The sequence below is a fragment of the Ranitomeya variabilis genome, chromosome 7, assembly GCF_051348905.1.
Source record: "Ranitomeya variabilis isolate aRanVar5 chromosome 7, aRanVar5.hap1, whole genome shotgun sequence".
NCBI lineage: Eukaryota > Metazoa > Chordata > Amphibia > Anura > Dendrobatidae > Ranitomeya > Ranitomeya variabilis.
In genome coordinates this window covers 87989391-88009977 of record NC_135238.1, presented here as the reverse complement: position 1 = coordinate 88009977, position 20587 = coordinate 87989391, and the positions used below count along the sequence as shown (strand labels likewise).

Sequence of the window (20587 nt, the reverse complement as noted above, 5' to 3'; positions counted from 1 at the left end):
TCTGAGGGAGACCCAGCTTTCTCACACTGGGCCCTACATTATGCTGCAAAATTTGTTGGTAGTCTTCAGACTTCATAATGCCATGCACACGGTCAAGCAGTCCAGTGCCAGAGGCAGCAAAGCAACCCCAAAACATCAGGGAACCTCCGCCATGTTTGACTGTAGGGACCGTGTTCTTTTCTTTGAATGCCTGTTTTTTTCTCCTGTAAACTCTATGTTGATGCCTTTTGCCCAAAAAGCTCTACTTTTGTCTCATCTGACCAGAGAACATTCTTCCAAAACGTTTTAGGCTTTTTCAGGTAAGTTTTGGCAAACTCCAGCCTGGCTTTTATATGTCTCGGGGTAAGAAGTGGGGTCTTCCTGGGTCTCCTACCATACAGTCCCTTTTCATTCAGACGCCGACGGATAGTACGGGTTGACACTGTTGTACCCTCGGACTGCAGGGCAGCTTGAACTTGTTTGGATGTTAGTCGAGGTTCTTTATCCAATATCCGCACAATCTTGCGTTGAAATCTCTTGTCAATTTTTCTTTTCCGTCCACATCTAGGGAGGTTAGCCACAGTGCCATGGGCTTTAAACTTCTTGATGACACTGCACACGGTAGACACAGGAACATTCAGGTCTTTGGAGATGGACTTGTAGCCTTGAGATTGCTCATGTTCCTCACAATTTGGTTTCTCAAGTCCTTAGACAGTTCTTTGGTCTTCTTTCTTTTCTCCATGCTCAATGTGGTAAACACAAGGACACATGACAGAGGTTGAGTCAACTTTAATCCATGTCAACTGGCTGCAAGTGTGATTTAGTTATTGCCAACACCTGTTAGGTGCCACAGGTAAGTTACAGGTGCTGTTAATTACACAAATTAGAGAAGCATCACATGATTTTTCGAACAGTACCAATACTTTTGTCCACCCCCTTTTTTATGTTTGGTGTGGAATTATATCCAATTTGGGTTTAGGACAATTCTTTTTGTGTTTTTTCATTTAAGACAAATTAAATGAAGATAATAATACCAAAGAATTTGTGCTTGCAATCATTTTCAGGAAGAAACTGAGTATTATCTGACAGAATTGCAGGGGTGTTAATACTTTTAGCCACAACTGTATAGCTCCTGTACATGAGGAGGTGGTAATTTCACACTACTACACAATATCCCAGTATATGGCTCCAGTATATCAGTTGGTGGTTATTTCACAATACTACACAATATGCCAGTATATGGCTCCTGTACATGAGGTTGTCTTAATTTCACACTACTACACAATATGCCAGTATATATGGCTCCTGTATATGAGGTGGTGGTTATTTCACACTACTACACAATATGCCAGTATATATGGCTCCAGTACATGAGGTGGTGGTTATTTCACACTACTACACAATATGTCAGTGTATATGGCTCCTGTACATGAGGTTGTCTTAATTTCACACTACTACACAATATGCCAGTATATGACTCCTGTATATGAGGTGGTGGTTATTTCACACTGCTACAAAATATGCCAGTATATGGCTCCGAACATGAGATGGTGGTAAGTTTACATTACTACACAATATGCCAGTATATGGCTCCTATACATGAAGTGGTGGTTAGTTTACATTACTACACAATATGCCAGTATATGGTTCTTGTACGTGAGGTGGTGGTTATTTCACACACTATATGGCTCCTATACATGAGGTGGTGGCAGCGTCGGACTGGAGTACCTTGGGCCCACCTGAGAAAATCATTCTTGGGGCCCACTATGTAACTACATAGAAAAAATTACGAAACCAGCAATCATGCAGTAAAACATGCTAATATCAGGGCATAATATAAGGTAGTACACGTCTTAATGATATAGCAGGGGTTGGGGTAGCCCCCATCATAGAATATAATGTAGTCCCCTCTTCTCCGGTCTCAGCAGCTGCACTACCGTCTGCCCGGCACACAGTGCGGCGCATGATGAAGTTACATCATCGCGCACCCACTGTGTCAGAGGCAGAGGGGAATGATGGGGGAGTGAGCGTCATCTGACACCCTCTCCTCCATTACTGCTTTAAACTGTATTGGCATCTATGATGCCTATACAGTTGAATGCGGCGCGCGCTTGGGGGCAGTGCTTGTGCCGGGCTGGCCACCCTGACTCATGCGCCCCATAGTGGCTGTGTGGTGTGCCGCTAGCACGCCACTTGCTGGGGGCCTCTCAAGGAACACCGGCCCTGATAGTGGGCATGGGGAGCAGTGAATATGCATTTCTCTTCAGCAGCGGGCACAGGCTTTAGTCGCAGCAGCTGGCTCCTGCCTCCTGTCACCTGCTGTTGCTCTACTGGTGCCGGGTGGGCCCACTGACTCACGGGCAACATAGCAGCTGCGTGGGGTGCCGTTATTAGCGACCTACCACTGGCTGGGGGCTCGGGCAGCAGGGCACTAGGCAGTTTCTGGCCCTGTATGCCAGCAGATGTCAGTGCCAGGGCCCACCGGAGAATCCTCCGGTTCTCCAGTGGGCCAGTCCGACCCTGGGTCGTGGTTTATTTCACACTACTACAAAATATGTCAGTATATGGCTGCTATACATGAGGTGGCAGTTTATTTCACACTACAAATTACTAAAAATATGTGCAAGTCTACAATTCATATACATGAACTGCAGGAGGTAATTCTCTTTACAAAGTGTTAAGGCTGTTTTTTATTAAATATAGATTAAGTAAATCTACTCAGTCTTTTAATAATATAGAATTCTAATAAAAAAGACTTTGTAAAAAATGATAATTTATGATATATATTAAAGCTGAATGTGGGAGAGCTTATGCTGAACACCAAGGAATGCTGCAAGTATTATGACACAGATCAGCTGCTGCTCATTTGGGAAAATAAATCAGCACCTTATTTATGCCTGTTCTTCCATAGTGACATTGGAATCTGTTTGTATAGGTTTCTTATTATCAGCCTTCTATCTCTGTGTAGAATAGCCTCTTTGTGAACAGAATGGCTGTAGCTGGGAGGTTGGCTGTTTGTATGTCATACTGTAGTCATGGGACAGGTTGGACATACTAGCCTGCTTTTTAGAGAAGTATATACAAGACATTGAAGTTTTTGTTCTATTTGACTATCATTAATACATATATAATAACTTTTCTATGTAGCTTCAACTGTTTTATTAAAAAACAGACATTTAGAATATGTGGTGTTACATTCATGGAATGATAATCCCCTTGATTTATCTTAAATATGATTTAAAAGGGTCTTCTTGAGTTGCATCTTCAGGAGCCCACCGCTCTCCTGCCTCCTGGCTATGTGGTTGCTGGGGTTCAGAGTGCTCATGAAGATTGACCGTTTAGACCTGCGGTATGGGGCCTCCACTAATCCAAACTCCACGCTCTTCCAGGCTTCCTCCGAATTATGGAAGAAGCACGGGGGGGGGGGGGGTGAGGATGGCCAAATCCAGGAATCTGGCCAGCGTCCAAGCGGCATGAGCATAGAGTTTGCTTGTTGTGCATGCTAGTTACCTAGCAAACCAGCCACTATAAGATAAAAAATCTGAAGAGGTTAATTGTATCATTTCTTGTTTTTACAAGCAGTTTGGAAATCTACCAATTTGAGAACTTGAGACAACGCCATTAACTGAAAATAGCAGTACCTAGATCTTAGTAATAGCAAATATTTGGAATATTGTATGGTATAACGAACACTGGAATTTCTGACTTTTCTAAAAATGTTTTATTTGAATTGGTTCATTGTGCATAGTCGCGGACATCAGGAGGCAGCGGCAAATCAACCGATGAAACCGTGTATGAAGTCTCTGGTGACATCCTAAGTAAACTGCCCTCGAACTTTGATACCGAAGCTGCACTAAGAAGATACCCAACCACCTACACTCAGAGCATGAATACGGTATTAGTCCAAGAAATGGGTCGATTTAACAAATTGCTTTCCACCATAAGAGATTCTTGTGTCAACATACAGAAAGCAATAAAAGTAAGTCTTTCATTGAAAGGGTATCAAAGATTTATTTTTGTTCAATTTAATTGGGGAATCACATAATATTCTAATTCTACTTGTATTTACAATTCTGCTCACATATCATTATTATATCAGTGCAATAGATGTCTTTTTTGTGATTTAGTTTTCCTTCCTTCTCCCAAGAGCCATCATTTTTATTTAGTTTTCAGTCTATATAGCTTATGATTTATTGTTTTTTTTTTTTTGCTGGACGAGTTGTAGTTTTGACAACGGGAACAAAATCTAAGTGAGGGGAAATAGTTTTAATTTCATAATTTTACTGGCTTTAAAATATTCTGAACGTTGTAAACAAAAATGTCACCATGTTCTGAGAGCCATACATTTTTATTGTTCCATGGATGTAACTGTGTGAGCGTTAGTTTCTTATGTGATGAATCTTGGATAAATACAATGTTTTGATTGTTGTGTTGTATTTTTGGGAGAGATGTGGCATTTACATTTTTTTATTTACTACATTTAAAATTTTTATATATACGGTATATATTTTTTTTCTCCACACTAAGTAAGTATACTTCCCTGATACGTGCGTAAAGTTAACCCTTTCAAGAGCATTAACAACAAGTCATTAACATAAAATCACTACATTATACACTTTATAAAAATACCAACATGTCAAATTTTTCATTGAAAAATGTGCGCATTATCCATCTGGCTTCTCTCCTTAATAGGAGTTGGTGATGATTACCCCTTTGTATGGGAAAATTAACTTTTTCTAAGGGTACCGTCTCACATAACGATTTACCAACGATCACGACCAGCGATACGACCTGGCCGTGATCGTTGGTAAGTCGTTGTGTGGTCGCTGGGGAGCTGTCACACAGACCGCTCTCCAGCGACCAACGATGCCGAGGTTCGCTGGTAACCAGGGTAAACATCGGGTTACTAAGCGCAGGGCCGCGCTTAGTAACCCGATGTTTACCGTGGTTACCAGCGTAAAAGTGAAAAAAAATAAACCGTACATACTCACCATCTGATGTCCGTCAGGTCCCTTGCCGTCCACTTCCTGCTCTGACTGAGATCCGGCCGTACAGTGAGAGCAGAGCGCAGCGGTGACGTCACCGCTGTGATCTGCTCTCACTTTCCGGCCGGCAGACAGTCAGAGCGGGAAGCAGACGGCAAGGGACCTGACGGACATCAGATGGTGAGTATGTACGTTTTTTTTTTTTTTACTTTTACGCTGGTAACCACGGTAAACATTGGGTTACTAAGCGTGGCCCTGCGCTTAGTAACCCGATGTTTACCCTGGTTACAAGCGAACGCATCGCTGGATCGCTGTCACACACAACGATCCAGCGATGACAGCGGGAGATCCAGCGACGAAAGAAAGTTTCAAACGATCTGCTACGACGTACGATTCTCAGCAGGGTCCCTGATCGCTGCTGCGTGTCAGACACTGCGAGATCGTAACTATATCGCTAGAACGTCACGAATCGTGCCGTCGTAGCGATAAAAATGCCACTGTGTGACGGTACCCTAACCCTGCAAACCGCAACACCTCAAGGTCTGAATGTTGCACTTCATGGATGTTCTGCATAAGTCTGCGGGAGTCCTTACCTGACTATCTTCTAAACTTCCAGACATGCGCATTGCACACCTCTGAAGCCAGGAAGCATACACTCGGCTTCAGAATATCACATTGTATGATTTTTACATAATTAATTTGCATTTTATTGCAGGATGCCGCTCGTGCAAATTATGTTATCATGCCCGCAGGGGTGTGTTCACTGTTCTCTCTCTCATATTCCCGCTCGTTTTTCTAGGTGTCACGATTCACACCGTGACTGTCACCAATTGTCACGATCCCTTAGCCGTGGCCCGCAGTTTGTCACGAAAATCCACAGGGATTCCTAACCACTGCCACCATTAGGTCACGGATTGGGGTGACTTTAGACCAGCAGACGGCTATCACATGTGCAGGGGGGCTTATCCTCGTTATCCCTCTACTGCCACAATGTGATAAAAAAAACACACACAATGCTATTGACCTCTTAGTTTACAGCAGGGGCTTATTTTAGGTATCCCACTGTTCTTCAATATACCATGAACTGCAGAGATTTGTGTATCCCGCTTACAGTTCCACTTAACACTTGCAGCTCTCTGGCGCCCCCCTTACTCTCAGGTCAGATTAGGTACTGCACCTAGGGTAATTAGTCGCCAGAAAGGCTGCCTGCTATGTACTGGCTATTGGGCGCGCTGCAGCGACGCGATAACTACTCCCACGCAGGCAGGAACAATAATGATCAAGCTGCAGTCGCTGAAACAACACCCCAAAAGTCTGCACACGGTAAGCTGCCACCAGCTCCGATCAAACGGGTCCAGAGCTAACCCAAAACAGTAGCGTAATTTCCCTTCAAGAGACAGGGTACGTTTTTAGAGCAGGGAGGAAGAACTAGCATTAAATATTATACTCCAGAAAGGTTAGGCAGTGCTTTATCAAAATTATACAAAGATGTTACAAATGAGACAATTGCAAATATGTACAAGGTAATTATAAAAAAACAGGGAATAACATGAGAAATACACTTACAGTTGTTCAGAGCATTGCAGGCAACCAGGCTAGGGGGGTTTCCATCTATCCCAGTGCATTAGCACTCGCAGTCAGGTCGCTTCAGGTAAAAACTCACAACTCCCCCCTGGAAGCCTGCCAGCAACTTTATAACCTACAGCCTGTGACCTCACAGAAAGGGTTGAGTTAGGATCGCCCTCCCCTTTCTTCAGTTTGAGTAAGGCAACCTTAAATTTGTCTACTTTCTATAACTTCGCTACAGCACATGTCATAAACGTACCATACCCAGCATACATCTCGTATTATCGTGGGCATTCCGATGAGATCAAATATGTCCTATTATTTACAGAGCAATCCCTACTTCCTCACCCGATGGAGTTAGACGCCCGTATTTAGAGTGATGCGTAGATCCTCCGAGTGTGATTATGACGATGTATTTTGGTGTTCGTATTTTAAATCGTTCGCCTAATATCTTACAAAAACAGAACAAAGGACTTTCATGATTCTAGAAGGTTCTAGTCCAGTGATAGCTGGACAAGAGCTTACGCGGCAGGAAATGCCGGTCGTAAATACCTTTCTTCAATAAAACTCCCCTTTCACATACATTGGCAAGGCAAGCTCAACTCTGAAGTAAAAGAGAAGGGGGGTTTCTTAGCCCACATCCTGGGCTGACAAGAGAAACTCAACTTATATGATATTTCCTACCATATCGTGACACCTCCCCCTTTTGGCGTGCGCTACGGTGGCAGAACCTCTCGGTATGCCTCCATGCGCACCTCCGTGGGTTCACCCTGGCGGGAGAGTCCATCTGCATTCCCATGCTCTTTGCCCGCTTTGTGTTTAATGGTGAAGTCAAATTGCTGAAGGGCAAGGCTCCAGCGTAGCAACCTGCCATTGGTTCCACACATGGTGCTTAGCCAGCGCAGAGGGTCGTGGTCGGTCACCACAGTGAAGGTGCGACCGTACAAGTAGGGCTGCAAGCGCTGCAGGGCCCAGACTATGGCCAGGCACTCCTCAATGGTGGAGTAGGCCACTTCCCTCGGCAAAAGTTTCCGGCTCAGGTACAACACGGGGTGCTCTTGGTCCTCCGAGTCAACCTGGCTGAGCACAGCACCAAGGCCAAACTCGCTGGCGTCGGTCTGTACCAAGAACGGTCGACTGCTGTCGACTGCTTTCAACACAGGGGCGTTGCACAGTGCTGTTTTCAACGCCTGGAAGGCCCCCTCACAGCCATCTGTCCAGTTGATGATGTGGGGTAGCTTCTTCCTGGTGAGGTCCGTCAAAGGTTTTGCCAGGCTACTGTAGTGCTGCACAAAGCGCCTATAGTACCCTGCAGTGCCCAGGAAGGACATCACCTGTTTCTTGGTCCCAGGAGTGGGCCAGTTCACGATCACGCCCACTTTGTCAGGCTCTGGTTTCAGGGTGCCTCCGCCTACCCGGTGCCCCAGGTAGTGGACCTCCCTCATGCCCATCTGGCACTTTCCCGGCTTGATAGTCAGTCCTGCTCGGTGAATTCGCCCGAGCACCTCCTCGAGATGCTGCAGGTGTTCATCCCAGGAGGGACTGAAGATGGCAATGTCATCTAAGTACGCCACGGCGTGCTTCTCTAGTCCCTGAAGCAGGAGATTGACCATCCGCTGGAAAGTGGCAGGGGCATTCTTCATGCCAAAGGGCATGACCGTGGACTCGTACAGTCCAAAGGGTGTGATAAAGGCGGACTTCTCCTGCGCCTCGGGGCTCAGGGGAATCTGCCAGTATCCGCGACTCAGATCCATTATTGTCAGGTATTTTGCACCAGCTAACTTCTCAAGCAGCTCCTCGATGCGTGGCATTGGGTGCGCGTCAGAGGCTGTAATGGCGTTGAGCCCCCTGTAGTCCATGCAGAACCGGGTGGTCCGGTCCTTCTTTGGTACGAGAACTACAGGTGAGGCCCATGCGCTCTTTGACCGTCGAATCACCCCCAGCTGTAACATCTCATCGATCTCCTGGCGCATAATCTGCTGCACCTGGTCAGAGATTCGATAGGGTGTTCGCTGTAGTGGGGCGTGATTCCCGGTGTCCACCTCGTGGATGGCTAACTCAGTCCTTCCAGGCCGGTTGGAGAACACGACCCGGAAGGGTTCCAGTGTGGTTTGCAACTGCAACCGCTGTGGTTCATCTAGCGAGGCGCTTACCTCCACATCCTCAATGGACCCACGGGCCTTGGCTTGGGCCAGCATGTCCAGGAGGGTGTCTTCCTCCCCTTCTTCGGGTGCGCTGCAGACCGGTAGGACAAAAGGTTCACGTTCATGATGAGCCTTCATCATGTTGACGTGAAAGGCCTTTCGCCTACCCCGAGTGTGGTCAAGCGTGACCACATAGGTGACCGGGTTGAGCTGTTTTTGGACGACGTACGGGCCCTCCCAGGCTGCCTGAAGCTTATCCGTTGGTACGGGAACCAGCACCCACACCTTTTGACCCACGTGGTAGGTCCGCTCCCGGGCGTTCTGGTCGTACCAGTGCTTCTGATCAGCCTGAGCCTGCGTCATGTTGTCATGCACCAACTGCGTCAAGGTCTGCATCTTGTCACGGAAGCGCATGACATACTCCACTATGGACACTTCAGAAGGGTTCGGCTCCTCTTCCCAGGATTCTCTTACCAACCCAAGGGGTCCCCGGACTCGCCTGCCGTACAGGAGCTCGAAGGGGGAGAACCCCGTCGAGGCCTGCGGAACCTCTCGGTAAGTGAATAGCAGGTGTGGGAGGTACCACTCCCAGTCACGCCCTTGTGTCTCAACCAGCATGCGTAGCATCTGTTTGAGGGTACCATTGAAGCGTGCACACAAGCCATTGGTCTGTGGGTGATACGCACTCGATACCAGGTGCTTCACCTGCATTTTCTTACAGAGAGCCTCCATTAGGTGAGACATAAATTGGGTCCCTTGATCAGTAAGCATTTCCCTGGGAAATCCTACACATGAAAAGATGGCCAACAGGGCATCCGCCACCTTATCTGCCCTAGTTGACGACAGAGCTACTGCCTCTGGGTACCGGGTAGCGTAGTCTACCACAGTAAGAATATATCGCTTTCCAGAGCTGCTGGGGACGGCCAGCGGGCCCACAATGTCCACCGCAATCCTCTGGAAAGGCTCCTCTATCACTGGCAAAGGGATCAGGGGAGCCTTAAGAGCAGGCCCCGCCTTCCCCACTCTTTGACAGGTGACACAGGAGCGGCAGTAGTTTGACACATCTGTCCCCATCTTAGGCCAATAGAAGTGTTGAGACAGCCGGGCCTTAGTTTTGCTGATCCCCAAGTGTCCAGCTAGCGGGATCTCATGGGCAATCCGCAACAACTCACCCCGGAATTGCTGTGGGACGACCAGCTGTCTTTCCCTCAACCACTCCTTTTGTGATTCTCCGGGTACTGTCTCCCGGTACAACCTTCCTCCTTCCCAGAACACCTTCTCCTTATCAGTCTCGGAGAATGACGTCCCAGCGAGTTGTCTCAAACTCTCTAGGCTCGCATCTGTGTGCAGAGCGGCCTGAAACTCCTGGCTAGGGGAAGCCAAAAGCTATGTCAGGGTCCCTTCCCCACGGGAGCCCTCTGGGACCTGCTCTGGGTCCACCGCTGGTTCAGTCATACTGATGACTGAGGAGGGTCCGGGAGGCAAACAGGTATCTGCGTTCCGGGCGCTCTGACTGCGGGTGACAGCAGCTACGTAGGCTGTCTCCCCGGGGATTTCTACAGACCCATCAGCCGACGCTGCTATGGGCTCTACCTCCCCATCCACCCCCATTACCTCAGGAGCATTGCTACTTATGGGCCAGTTACCTTCCTCGGTGGCACTGGTCAATTGCATGGCATCACCTTGCTCACGGTTCCCATGTATCTCCCCATTTCTTGTAGCACAGACACTTGCCCCTGCTAGGGGTTCCTCAGCCGTCTCACTCCGCAGAGCGACGTGGCTGAGCACTCCTGTACCTATGGACACATCAACTTTCACAGAAACATCATTATCAGATACAGTTGGCACAGGTACAACATTTTCACCATCAATCCTAGGGAAAAAATGGTTATCAGATGCAACATTACAAGATAAAGCATGGTCAGGTAACACATGCGATTTCCCATCATCATCATCATCATCAGGGTTAACGTTACCCTTATTAGCAGATTGGGGAGGGGTGTCAGGGACGTAGTATGCAAACAACCTCCCCAAATCAGTCCCCAACAAAACATCAGTGGGCAAATTATCAGACAGCCCCACTTCCTTCACCCCGCTCCCGGCACCCCAATCAATATAAACCCGGGCCATCGGTAAGGGACAGCTGATGCCCCCAATCCCAGTGACAGTTAGGGTTTTCCCCGGAATGATTTCTTCAGGGGCCGCCAGTTTGGGTCGGATGAGGGTTCGTTCAGCCCCGGTGTCCTTGAGGCCTGTAGCAACATGACCTCCCACAATGACATGCTGTACGTTATCACACCCCCTCCCAGCCACACCACCCACCAAAAGAACTGCTGCATTAGGCCCTGGGGCCTTGGATGAGGAGTTCTTCTGCTTGGCTGGACATTGGTGACTGAGGTGTCCAGTCTGCCTGCAGTGGTAACACTGGCGAAGTTCGGTGGTAGGTCTGGTGCTGTTGGCCACGGGGACAGGACCTCTGGTGTGTTGGCTGGCAGGGGTACTGGCGTTGGCTGCAGGCTTACCCCCTCTCCAGCTGGTGGTGACTGGCTTCCGCAGTTCCGATCTACGGTTGGCCTCATAGGCATCGGCAATCTGCGCTGCTTTCATCACGTCTTTGGGTTCTCTGTCCATCACGAACTGTCGCACCTCAGTTGGGCAAAGATGGAAGAACTGGTCTTTGATCATCAGGTCTCGCAGCTGTGCAAAGGTGGTCACTGACAGTCCTTGGGTCCACTGGTCAAATTGGGTCCCCAGTCCATGCACTACATCACTGTAACTGTCGTGTGGGCCACGTTGGAGGGTCCAAAACTTTTTACGGTACACCTCGAGTGTAAGCTGGTACTTGGCTATCAGAGCCTGCTTGATGGCCTCATAGTCACCATCTTGTTCTTGAGGGAGGGCAGCAAACGCCTCCAGAGCTTTTCCTCTCAGCCCTGGTGTCAGGTATCGTGCCCATTCATCTGTAGGCAGTCGGTACTGTCTGTAGGCTTTCTCAAAGGCCCGCAGAAAAGTGTCCAAGTCCCCATCCTTTTCCATAACAGGAAAGTGGTCGGGCCGGGGCTTCGGTATCTGAGCGCTGCTGGGCTCACGGCTGGACTGGGACGACCTCTGCATTTGCAGTTGGGCCATCTGCAGCCGGTACTCCCGCTCCGCTTGGGCCTCCCGCTCCGCTCGGGCCTCAGCTCGCTCCTAGTATTGCTGGATCAGCTGTCGACGTCCCTCATGGTCGTCAGCGGGGAATTCTTTCAAGGCCGCCTGCAGGTGGGGGTCCAATTCGCCCGGATTGCTAACGGGGTGAGCATTCAGTGGTTGGACCTCTGCTGCAGCACCATGTTCGCTGGTGCTGGCATCTGCGGCTTCTGGGCTCTGTGAGTGGTCTAGAGCGGCTTCCCATTGCATCAGGGCTGCGACCAGTTCGCTTTTGTTTTTGCTTGCATAGTCAATGTGCTGTGACTTGCATAAGGCAACAAGGGTGTCTCTGGTCTGCTGTTCATAAAAGGCTTCTCCCAGCCCAACCATGGTTGCCAAATAAAAGATAGGATAGAAAAACGAAGAAAAAGGGAGGGGATAATTACCAGTACACAATTGTCTCACAACTAATAAGCACTGAGTTCGTTCTCCCAAACTTATTTGCGCAGAGTTCTCGCAAGAACTTTCTGCACGTTTTTAGTGAGAGGAATGATTGCTCAAACCAAATCACTAATGCGCTAATATCCCACCGCCTTGCCACCAATTGTCACAATTCACACCGTGACTGTCACCAATTGTCACGATCCCTTAGCCGTGGCCCGCAGTTTGTCACGAAAATCCACAGGGATTCCTAACCACTGCCACCATTAGGTCACGGATTGGGGTGACTTTAGACCAGCAGACGGCTATCACATGTGCAGGGGGGCTTATCCTCGTTATCCCTCTACTGCCACAATGTGATAAAAAAACACACACAATGCTATTGACCTCTTAGTTTACAGCAGGGGCTTATTTTAGGTATCCCACTGCTCTTCAATATACCATGAACTGCAGGGATTTGTGTATCCCGCTTACAGTTCCACTTAACACTTGCAGCTCTCTGGCGCCCCCCTTACTCTCAGGTCAGATTAGGTACTGCACCTAGGGTAATTAGTCGCCAGAAAGGCTGCCTGCTATGTACTGGCTATTGGGCGCGCTGCAGCGACGCGATAACTACTCCCACGCAGGCAGGAACAATAATGATCAAGCTGCAGTCGCTGAAACAACACCCCAAAAGTCTGCACACGGTAAGCTGCCACCAGCTCCGATCAAACGGGTCCGGAGCTAACCCAAAACAGTAGCGTAATTTCCCTTCAAGAGACAGGGTACGTTTTTAGAGCAGGGAGGAAGAACTAGCATTAAATATTATACTCCAGAAAGGTTAGGCAGTGCTTTATCAAAATTATACAAAGATGTTACAAATGAGACAATTGCAAATATGTACAAGGTAATTATAAAAAAACAGGGAATAACATGAGAAATACACTTACAGTTGTTCAGAGCATTGCAGGCAACCAGGCTAGGGGGGTTTCCATCTATCCCAGTGCATTAGCACTCGCAGTCAGGTCGCTTCAGGTAAAAACTCACAACTCCCCCCTGGAAGCCTGCCAGCAACTTTATAACCTACAGCCTGTGACCTCACAGAAAGGGTTGAGTTAGGATCGCCCTCCCCTTTCTACAGTTTGAGTAAGGCAACCTTAAATTTGTCTACTTTCTATAACTTCGCTACAGCACATGTCATAAACGTACCATACCCAGCATACATCTCGTATTATCGTGGGCATTCCGATGAGATCAAATATGTCCTATTACTTACAGAGCAATCCCTACTTCCTCACCCGATGGAGTTAGACGCCCGTATTTAGAGTGATGCGTAGATCCTCCGAGTGTGATTATGACGATATATTTTGGTGTTCGTATTTTAAATCGTTCGCCTAATATCTTACAAAAACAGAACAAAGGACTTTCATGATTCTAGAAGGTTCTAGTCCAGTGATAGCTGGACAAGAGCTTACGTGGCAGGAAATGCCGGTCGTAAATACCTTTCTTCAATAAAACTCCCCTCTCACATACATTGGCAAGGCAAGCTCAACTCTGAAGTAAAAGAGAAGGGGGGTTTCTTAGCCCACATCCTGGGCTGACAAGAGAAACTCAACTTATATGATATTTCCTACCATATCGTGACAGTAGCCAATTTTTTTTTTCAGTATGCAAATTTAATTTTTGGGGAAAATTTGGCAAACTCAGCAAAGTTACAAAGATCTGCTTATGTTTAATTATAATGCATCCGTGGACAAGATGAATGGGACTAAATAAATTTTCGTCTATATTCACATGTTGCTTTTTTGCTGCTTTTTTCTGCATCCAAAACCTGATCTCTTGGAATTAAATATGCCGCAACCAAAGTTTTTTTTATGTTTACTAAGCAGGGCATTGTTTAAAGGGAGCTTGTCAGATGATACATGCTGCCCAAACTGTGGGCATCATGTTTCAGCCATTGGCTGAAAACGCTGTGGTGTTTAAGAGAAAAATATACTTTTAATAGCTGTGGACTGAGCATCACTATGCACTAGTCGTACAGGTGGCCTCCCATCAGCTTCTCCACGCTCACTGACAGTGGCTGGCAAGCCTCAACCTACATGCGCGTATAGGCAGAGGCTTGCCAGTCAGTGTCAGTGGCGGGGAGAAGTTGCCGGCGACTTGCTTGTACGACAAGTCACTCACGCTCCTCAGTCCCTGGCAGCTATTAAAATCATGTTTTTCTCTGAAATGCTGCAGCGTTTCAGAGACAAACATACATTACTGTGATCGTACAGCCAGTAGCTCATAACATGCTGCCCACAGATTGGTCAACATATATCACCTGTCAGGTTCCCTTTAATTTTAACACATATGATTAATTTAATTATTACTAATTCAATTACACTATTCTATGAGTGGGGAGAAACTAAGGAATTGCTGTAAAAAAGTTTTTTCATGTCTGAAAAAATATTGACTATACTGAACAAAAAAGCTGGATACATGTATGAAGCACAGCCGTGAAGTAGTTATATGAGAGACACATGAAAAACACACAATTGAAATTTCATAAAAACAGCAAGGGAAGTTGAATTGGCTAGGCATTGGTAAGGCATTGAATTGGTTTGGCATTGAATTGGTTGGGCATTGTTTACTTAGCACTTTGGTAGGGCATTGAATTGGTTGGGCAATGTTTACTTTACACATTGGTAGGGCACTGAGTTGGTTGGGCAATGTTTACTTTACACATTGATAGAGCACTCAGTTGGTTGGTCATTTTACCACATATCAATAATTAAATTATTTCTATAGCTGAAAAAATGCTGAAAAAAAACCCACTAAAATCTCAGAAAATGTGCTGGTACTGTGTAAAGCAGCTTTTAATATTGGTATTAAAAAAGTGCAGCAAAAACGCAACATATGAACATAGCCTTACAGTAGTCAGACACTTCGCATTGAGTGCTTTATATAAATGTGTCCATAGGCATTCACTAAATTGTGACCACGGACTACCGGCCAGCAAATGTCAGGAAAAGAAGGATTGGGTAATAGGTGTCTGGAGTGACTTATTCTCTTCTTTCAGTTGTGAACAAAAATTTGGTTGGCCAGGCTGAGCTTGCATATACAGTGGGGCAAAAAAGTATTTAGTCAGTCAGCAATAGTGCAAGTTCCACCACTTAAAAAGATGAGAGGCGTCTGTAATTTACATCATAGGTAGACCTCAACTATGGGAGACAAACTGAGAAAAAAAAATCCAGAAAATCACATTGTCTGTTTTTTTATAATTTTATTTGCATTTTATGGTGGAAAATAAGTATTTGGTCAGAAACAAACAATCAAGATTTCTGGCTCTCACAGACCTGTAACTTCTTCTTTAAGAGTCTCCTCTTTCCTCCACTCATTACCTGTAGTAATGGCACCTGTTTAAACTTGTTATCAGTATAAAAAGACACCTGTGCACACCCTCAAACAGTCTGACTCCAAACTCCACTATGGTGAAGACCAAAGAGCTGTCAAAGGACACCAGAAACAAAATTGTAGCCCTGCACCAGGCTGGGAAGACTGAATCTGCAATAGCCAACCAGCTTGGAGTGAAGAAATCAACAGTGGGAGCAATAATTAGAAAATGGAAGACATACAAGACCACTGATAATCTCCCTCGATCTGGGGCTCCACGCAAAATCCCACCCCGTGGGGTCAGAATGATCACAAGAACGGTGAGCAAAAAACCCAGAACCAAGCGGGGGGACCTAGTGAATGAACTGCAGAGAGCTGGGACCAATGTAACAAGGCCTACCATAAGTAACACACTACGCCACCATGGACTCAGATCCTGCAGTGCCAGACGTGTCCCACTGCTTAAGCCAGTACATGTCCGGGCCCGTCTGAAGTTTGCTAGAGAGCATTTGCATGATCCAGAGGAGTTTTGGGAGAATGTCCTATGGTCTGATGAAACCAAACTGGAACTGTTTGGTAGAAACACAACTTGTCGTGTTTGGAGGAAAAAGAATACTGAGTTGCATCCATCAAACACCATACCTACTGTAAAGCATGGTGGTGGAAACATCATGCTTTGGGGCTGTTTCTCTGCAAAGGGGCCAGGACGACTGATCCGGGTACATGAAAGAATGAATGGGGCCATGTTTCGTGAGATTTTGAGTGCAAACCTCCTTCCATCAGCAAGGGCATTGAAGATGAAACGTGGCTGGGTCTTTCAACATGACAATGATCCAAAGCACACCGCCAGGGCTACGAAGGAGTGGCTTCGTAAGAAGCATTTCAAGGTCCTGGAGTGGCCTAGCCAGTCTCCAGATCTCAACCCTATAGAAAACCTTTGGAGGGAGTTGAAAGTCCGTGTTGCCAAGCGAAAAGCCAAAAACATCACTGCTCTAGAGGAGATCTGCATGGAGGAATGGGCCAACATACCAACAACAGGGTGTGGCAACCTTGTGAAGACTGACAGAAAACGTTTGACCTCTGTCATTGCCAACAAAGGATAGATTACAAAGTATTGAGATGAAATTTTGTTTCTGACCAAATACTTATTTTCCACCATAAAATGCAAATAAAATGATAAAAAAAAACGACAATGTGATTTTCTGGATTTTTTTTTCTCAGTTTGTCTCCCATAGTTGAGGTCTACCTATGATGTAAATTACAGACGCCTCTCATCTTTTTAAGTGGTGGAACTTGCACTATTGCTGACTGACTAAATACTTTTTTGCCCCACTGTATATTGGCACTGGTGTGGGGTGGAAGGAATTTTTGGCTGACTGATAACTATTGGGAATGTACTGTATAATCACCTTTATATATGTTGGTTGCAAGAGCTTGTGCAAGAGATGGAGAAATAAGATGTGGTAAAGCATTTATTTCCTCGGTAGTGTATTGTGGAAACATTAGTTCAGGTTACCTTATGCTCCATGAATTCCTGTCTGGGTAATCACCATTTCAGCACACTGGTATCTTTACTAATGCAGTTACAGCGAGTTTTATCTGATGGTCAAGTGTCTTCACCTTCATATTACTGAAACTTGTTTCAGCTTCCTGCTATTTAAATGCAACATATCACCTTGGAAAACCTTATTTACCTGCAGATATAGGGTTAATCTGCAGGTAAATAGTGTTAAAAAGCCTGGTTACCTTATTGAAAGTTTGCTACCGGAAGAAAATAACCTTATTGTGTCCACAGAGCCGCCGGCTTTCAGTCATTAGGAGAGTTTGTGGAGTTACCACTCACAACACTGCACAGTATACAATGAGCATCGGCTGTAAGCAAGCCCCAACACTTTGATTGACATCTCGCTCTGCACAGATGCAGTGGAGAGCAAGCTGTTTATCAAAGTGCCAGGGCATAAGTATGGCCATCACTCATTGTGTACTGTGTGCTTCTATGACAGTTGAATGAAGTTGCTCCGTGAACACCCCCCATGACTGATAGCTGGCGGCTCCTGGGAGGAAGTGAGTTCATTTTCAGCCGGTAGCTGCACTTTCAGTAAGGCTACCACAAAGCATTGTAACGCTATTTGCCTGCATATTAGCCCCATAACTGCAGATAAATAGTATTTTCCAAAGATGCAGGATAACTTTGACCCTTTCACAACATCCACTATACATGTACAGCGCAAGTTGGAAGCGGGTGTATGGAGTGGGCTATGTATTACAGCCAGGTAGCTCTGCCCATGATGTAACCTGTTAAATACTGCTGTCAAACTCTGACAAGGATATTTAACACGTGCTGGCATGGGGGTGCGTCATTCCATGCGATCATCAGGCGCACCTGTGATATGATGCCGGGTTGTTGATGGGTTGCTATGACAGCCAGGGGTTTGTTGAAGACACCCCTGCTTGTCACTACAGAGCTCCTTTGAAACCCTGTCTGCGACTGGACTTCAAAAGAGCCCATGATTTTCACTATATGCAGCAACACTGTGGCCTTGTACATAGCACAAGCGAGCAGACGATCAGAGCTTCAAGTCCCCTAAGGGGACTAACAAGTACAGGGAAAAGTAAAAAAAATGTTTTCAAAAATATGGGAAAAAAGTGCAAATTATCCCTCTTTTGCCTTATTAAAATTTTTAAAAAATGATAAACATGTGGTATAGCCGCATTCAGAAAAGTGCAATCCATCAAATTATAAAAATAATTAACTCTATTGGTAAATACCATTAAAAAAATAAAGAATGCCAAAATTACGTCTTTTTGGTTGCTGCAATTCCACAAAAAAATTTTGTATCAAGCAATCAAAACTTCACATCTATCCCAAAATGCTATAAATAAAAACGCATCATGTCCCACAAAAATAAGCTGTCACACAGCTCCATCGAAATAAAAATGGCAATACAACCCCCAATTTTTTTTTCACAACTAAAATAAAAAACTGTTTGGTATTACTGTAACCGTACTGATGAGCAAAATCATAATCCAAGATCATTTTTACCATTACATTTACATTGTAAAACAATTCCCAAAAAACAATGCTAGAATTGCGTTTTTTCCACAATTTCTCCCCATTTGGATATCTTTTCCCCGTTTTCCAGCACAATATATGGTAAAATGAATGGTATCATTCAAAAGTACAATTCATGCCGTAAAAAGCAAGCCCTCAAACGTCTCTGTGGACAGAAAATGAAATGAATAATGGCTCTGGAAAGAAGGGGAGGAAAAAACAAAACCGATCTGTTGCACATTCTGTGCGAATGTCCATTGATAAAAATTACAATTTTTTTTTTTTACCAAAACTCGCTCTATTAGCATTAGATTTAGAAATATTCACACACAAAAAAGACCTGTAGCCACACACATTCTTTCAGTTAGTAAATTGTTTAAGGGTAAGGGTATAGCTCCACGTTCAGGATTGCAACAGGATTTGGTCAGGATTTTCCATCAGTATTTGTAAGCCAAAACCAGGAGTGGAACAATCAGAGGAAAAGTATAATAGAAACATATGCTCCACTTCTGCATTTATCACCCACTCCTGGTTTTGGCTTACAAATACTGATGGAAAATCCTGACCAAATCCTGATGCAATCCTGAACGTGGAGACATACCCTTACATTTCCAAATGGAAGGAAATAATTATTCCTTCCATATCCGAGGTTATCGATAAAACCACATCAAATAATGTGTTTGAGGTCTGTTATATAATAAGAAATACAATTCCGAAACACCACTTAGGATGGTCTCTTTGGAACTCCATTTTTCCTCATAACGTAAGAGTTTCTTCCGTCTCTACTTAAGTTTGAAATCCAAAAACTTTTTTTTTTTTTTTTTTTTAAAGAAAACCCTTTTTGAACGTCGTTAACCCCTTAACCCCCAGAGCTTTTCTCACTTTTGAGTTTTCATTTTTCGCTCCCCTCCTTCACAGAGCCATAACTTTTTTATTTTCCGTCAATATGGCCATTTGAGGGCTTATTTTTTGTAGGACAAGTTGTACTTTTGAACGACACCATTGGTTTTACCATGTCGTGTACTAGAAAGCTGGAAACAAATGCAAATGCGGTGAAATGGCAAAAAAAGTGCAATCCCACACTCGTTTTTAGTTTGGCTTTTTTGCTAGGTTCACTAAATGCTAAAACTACTGACCTGCCATTATGATTCTCCAGGTCATTACGATTTCATAAATACCAAACATGTCTAGGTTATTTTTTATCTAAGTGGTGAAAAAAAAATTCCAAACTTAGCTAAAAAAAAAAAACTGGTGTCATTTTATGAGACCCGTAGCGTCTCCATTTTTCGTGATCTCAGGTTTGGTTGAGAGCTTTTTTTGCGTGCCGAGCTGACGTTTTTAGTGATACCTTTTTGGTGCAGATACGTTCTTTTGATTGCCCATTATTGCATTGTAATGCAATGTCGTGGCAACCAAAAAAAACTAATTCTGGCGTCTTTAATTTTTTTCTCGCTACTCTGTTTAGCGATCAGGATAATTTTTTTTTTTTATGGATCAGGCGATTCTGAATGCGGCGATACCAAATATGTGTAGGTTTGATTTTTTTTTTGTAGTTTTATTTTGAATGGGGAGAAAGGGGGGTGATTTGCATTTTTATATTTCTTTTATTTTTTCATATTTCTAAAAACTTTTTTCTTTTACTTTTGCCATGCTTCAATAGCCTTCATGGGAGTCTAGAAGCTGGCATAACCTGATCGGCTCTGCTACATAGGGGCGATGCTCAGATCGCCCCTATGTAGCTGAATTACAACAATTTCTATGAGCGCCGACCACAGGGTGGCGCTCACAGCAATCTGGCATCAACAACAATAGAGGTCTGCAGGAGACCTCTGGTTGTTATGCCGACACACCGCTGACCCCTGATCTTATGACGGGGTCTGCAGTGCGCGCATTTCCGGTCAAATGGCCGGAAGCACTTGTTAAATGCCGCTGTCAGA

General features: G+C 45.4%; 1 protein-coding gene across 2 annotated transcripts in view; it reads left to right on the top strand.

Moving 5' to 3' along the window:
- The window catches only part of DNAH7 (dynein axonemal heavy chain 7), a 564416-nt gene that overhangs the window by 511809 nt on the left and 32020 nt on the right, over positions 1-20587 (top strand). For both annotated transcript variants that reach the window (XM_077275383.1, XM_077275384.1), the window contains exon 60: positions 3728-3958. In XM_077275383.1, the coding sequence (XP_077131498.1) occupies positions 3728-3958 (231 nt within the window). The remainder of the gene's footprint in view (positions 1-3727; positions 3959-20587) is intronic.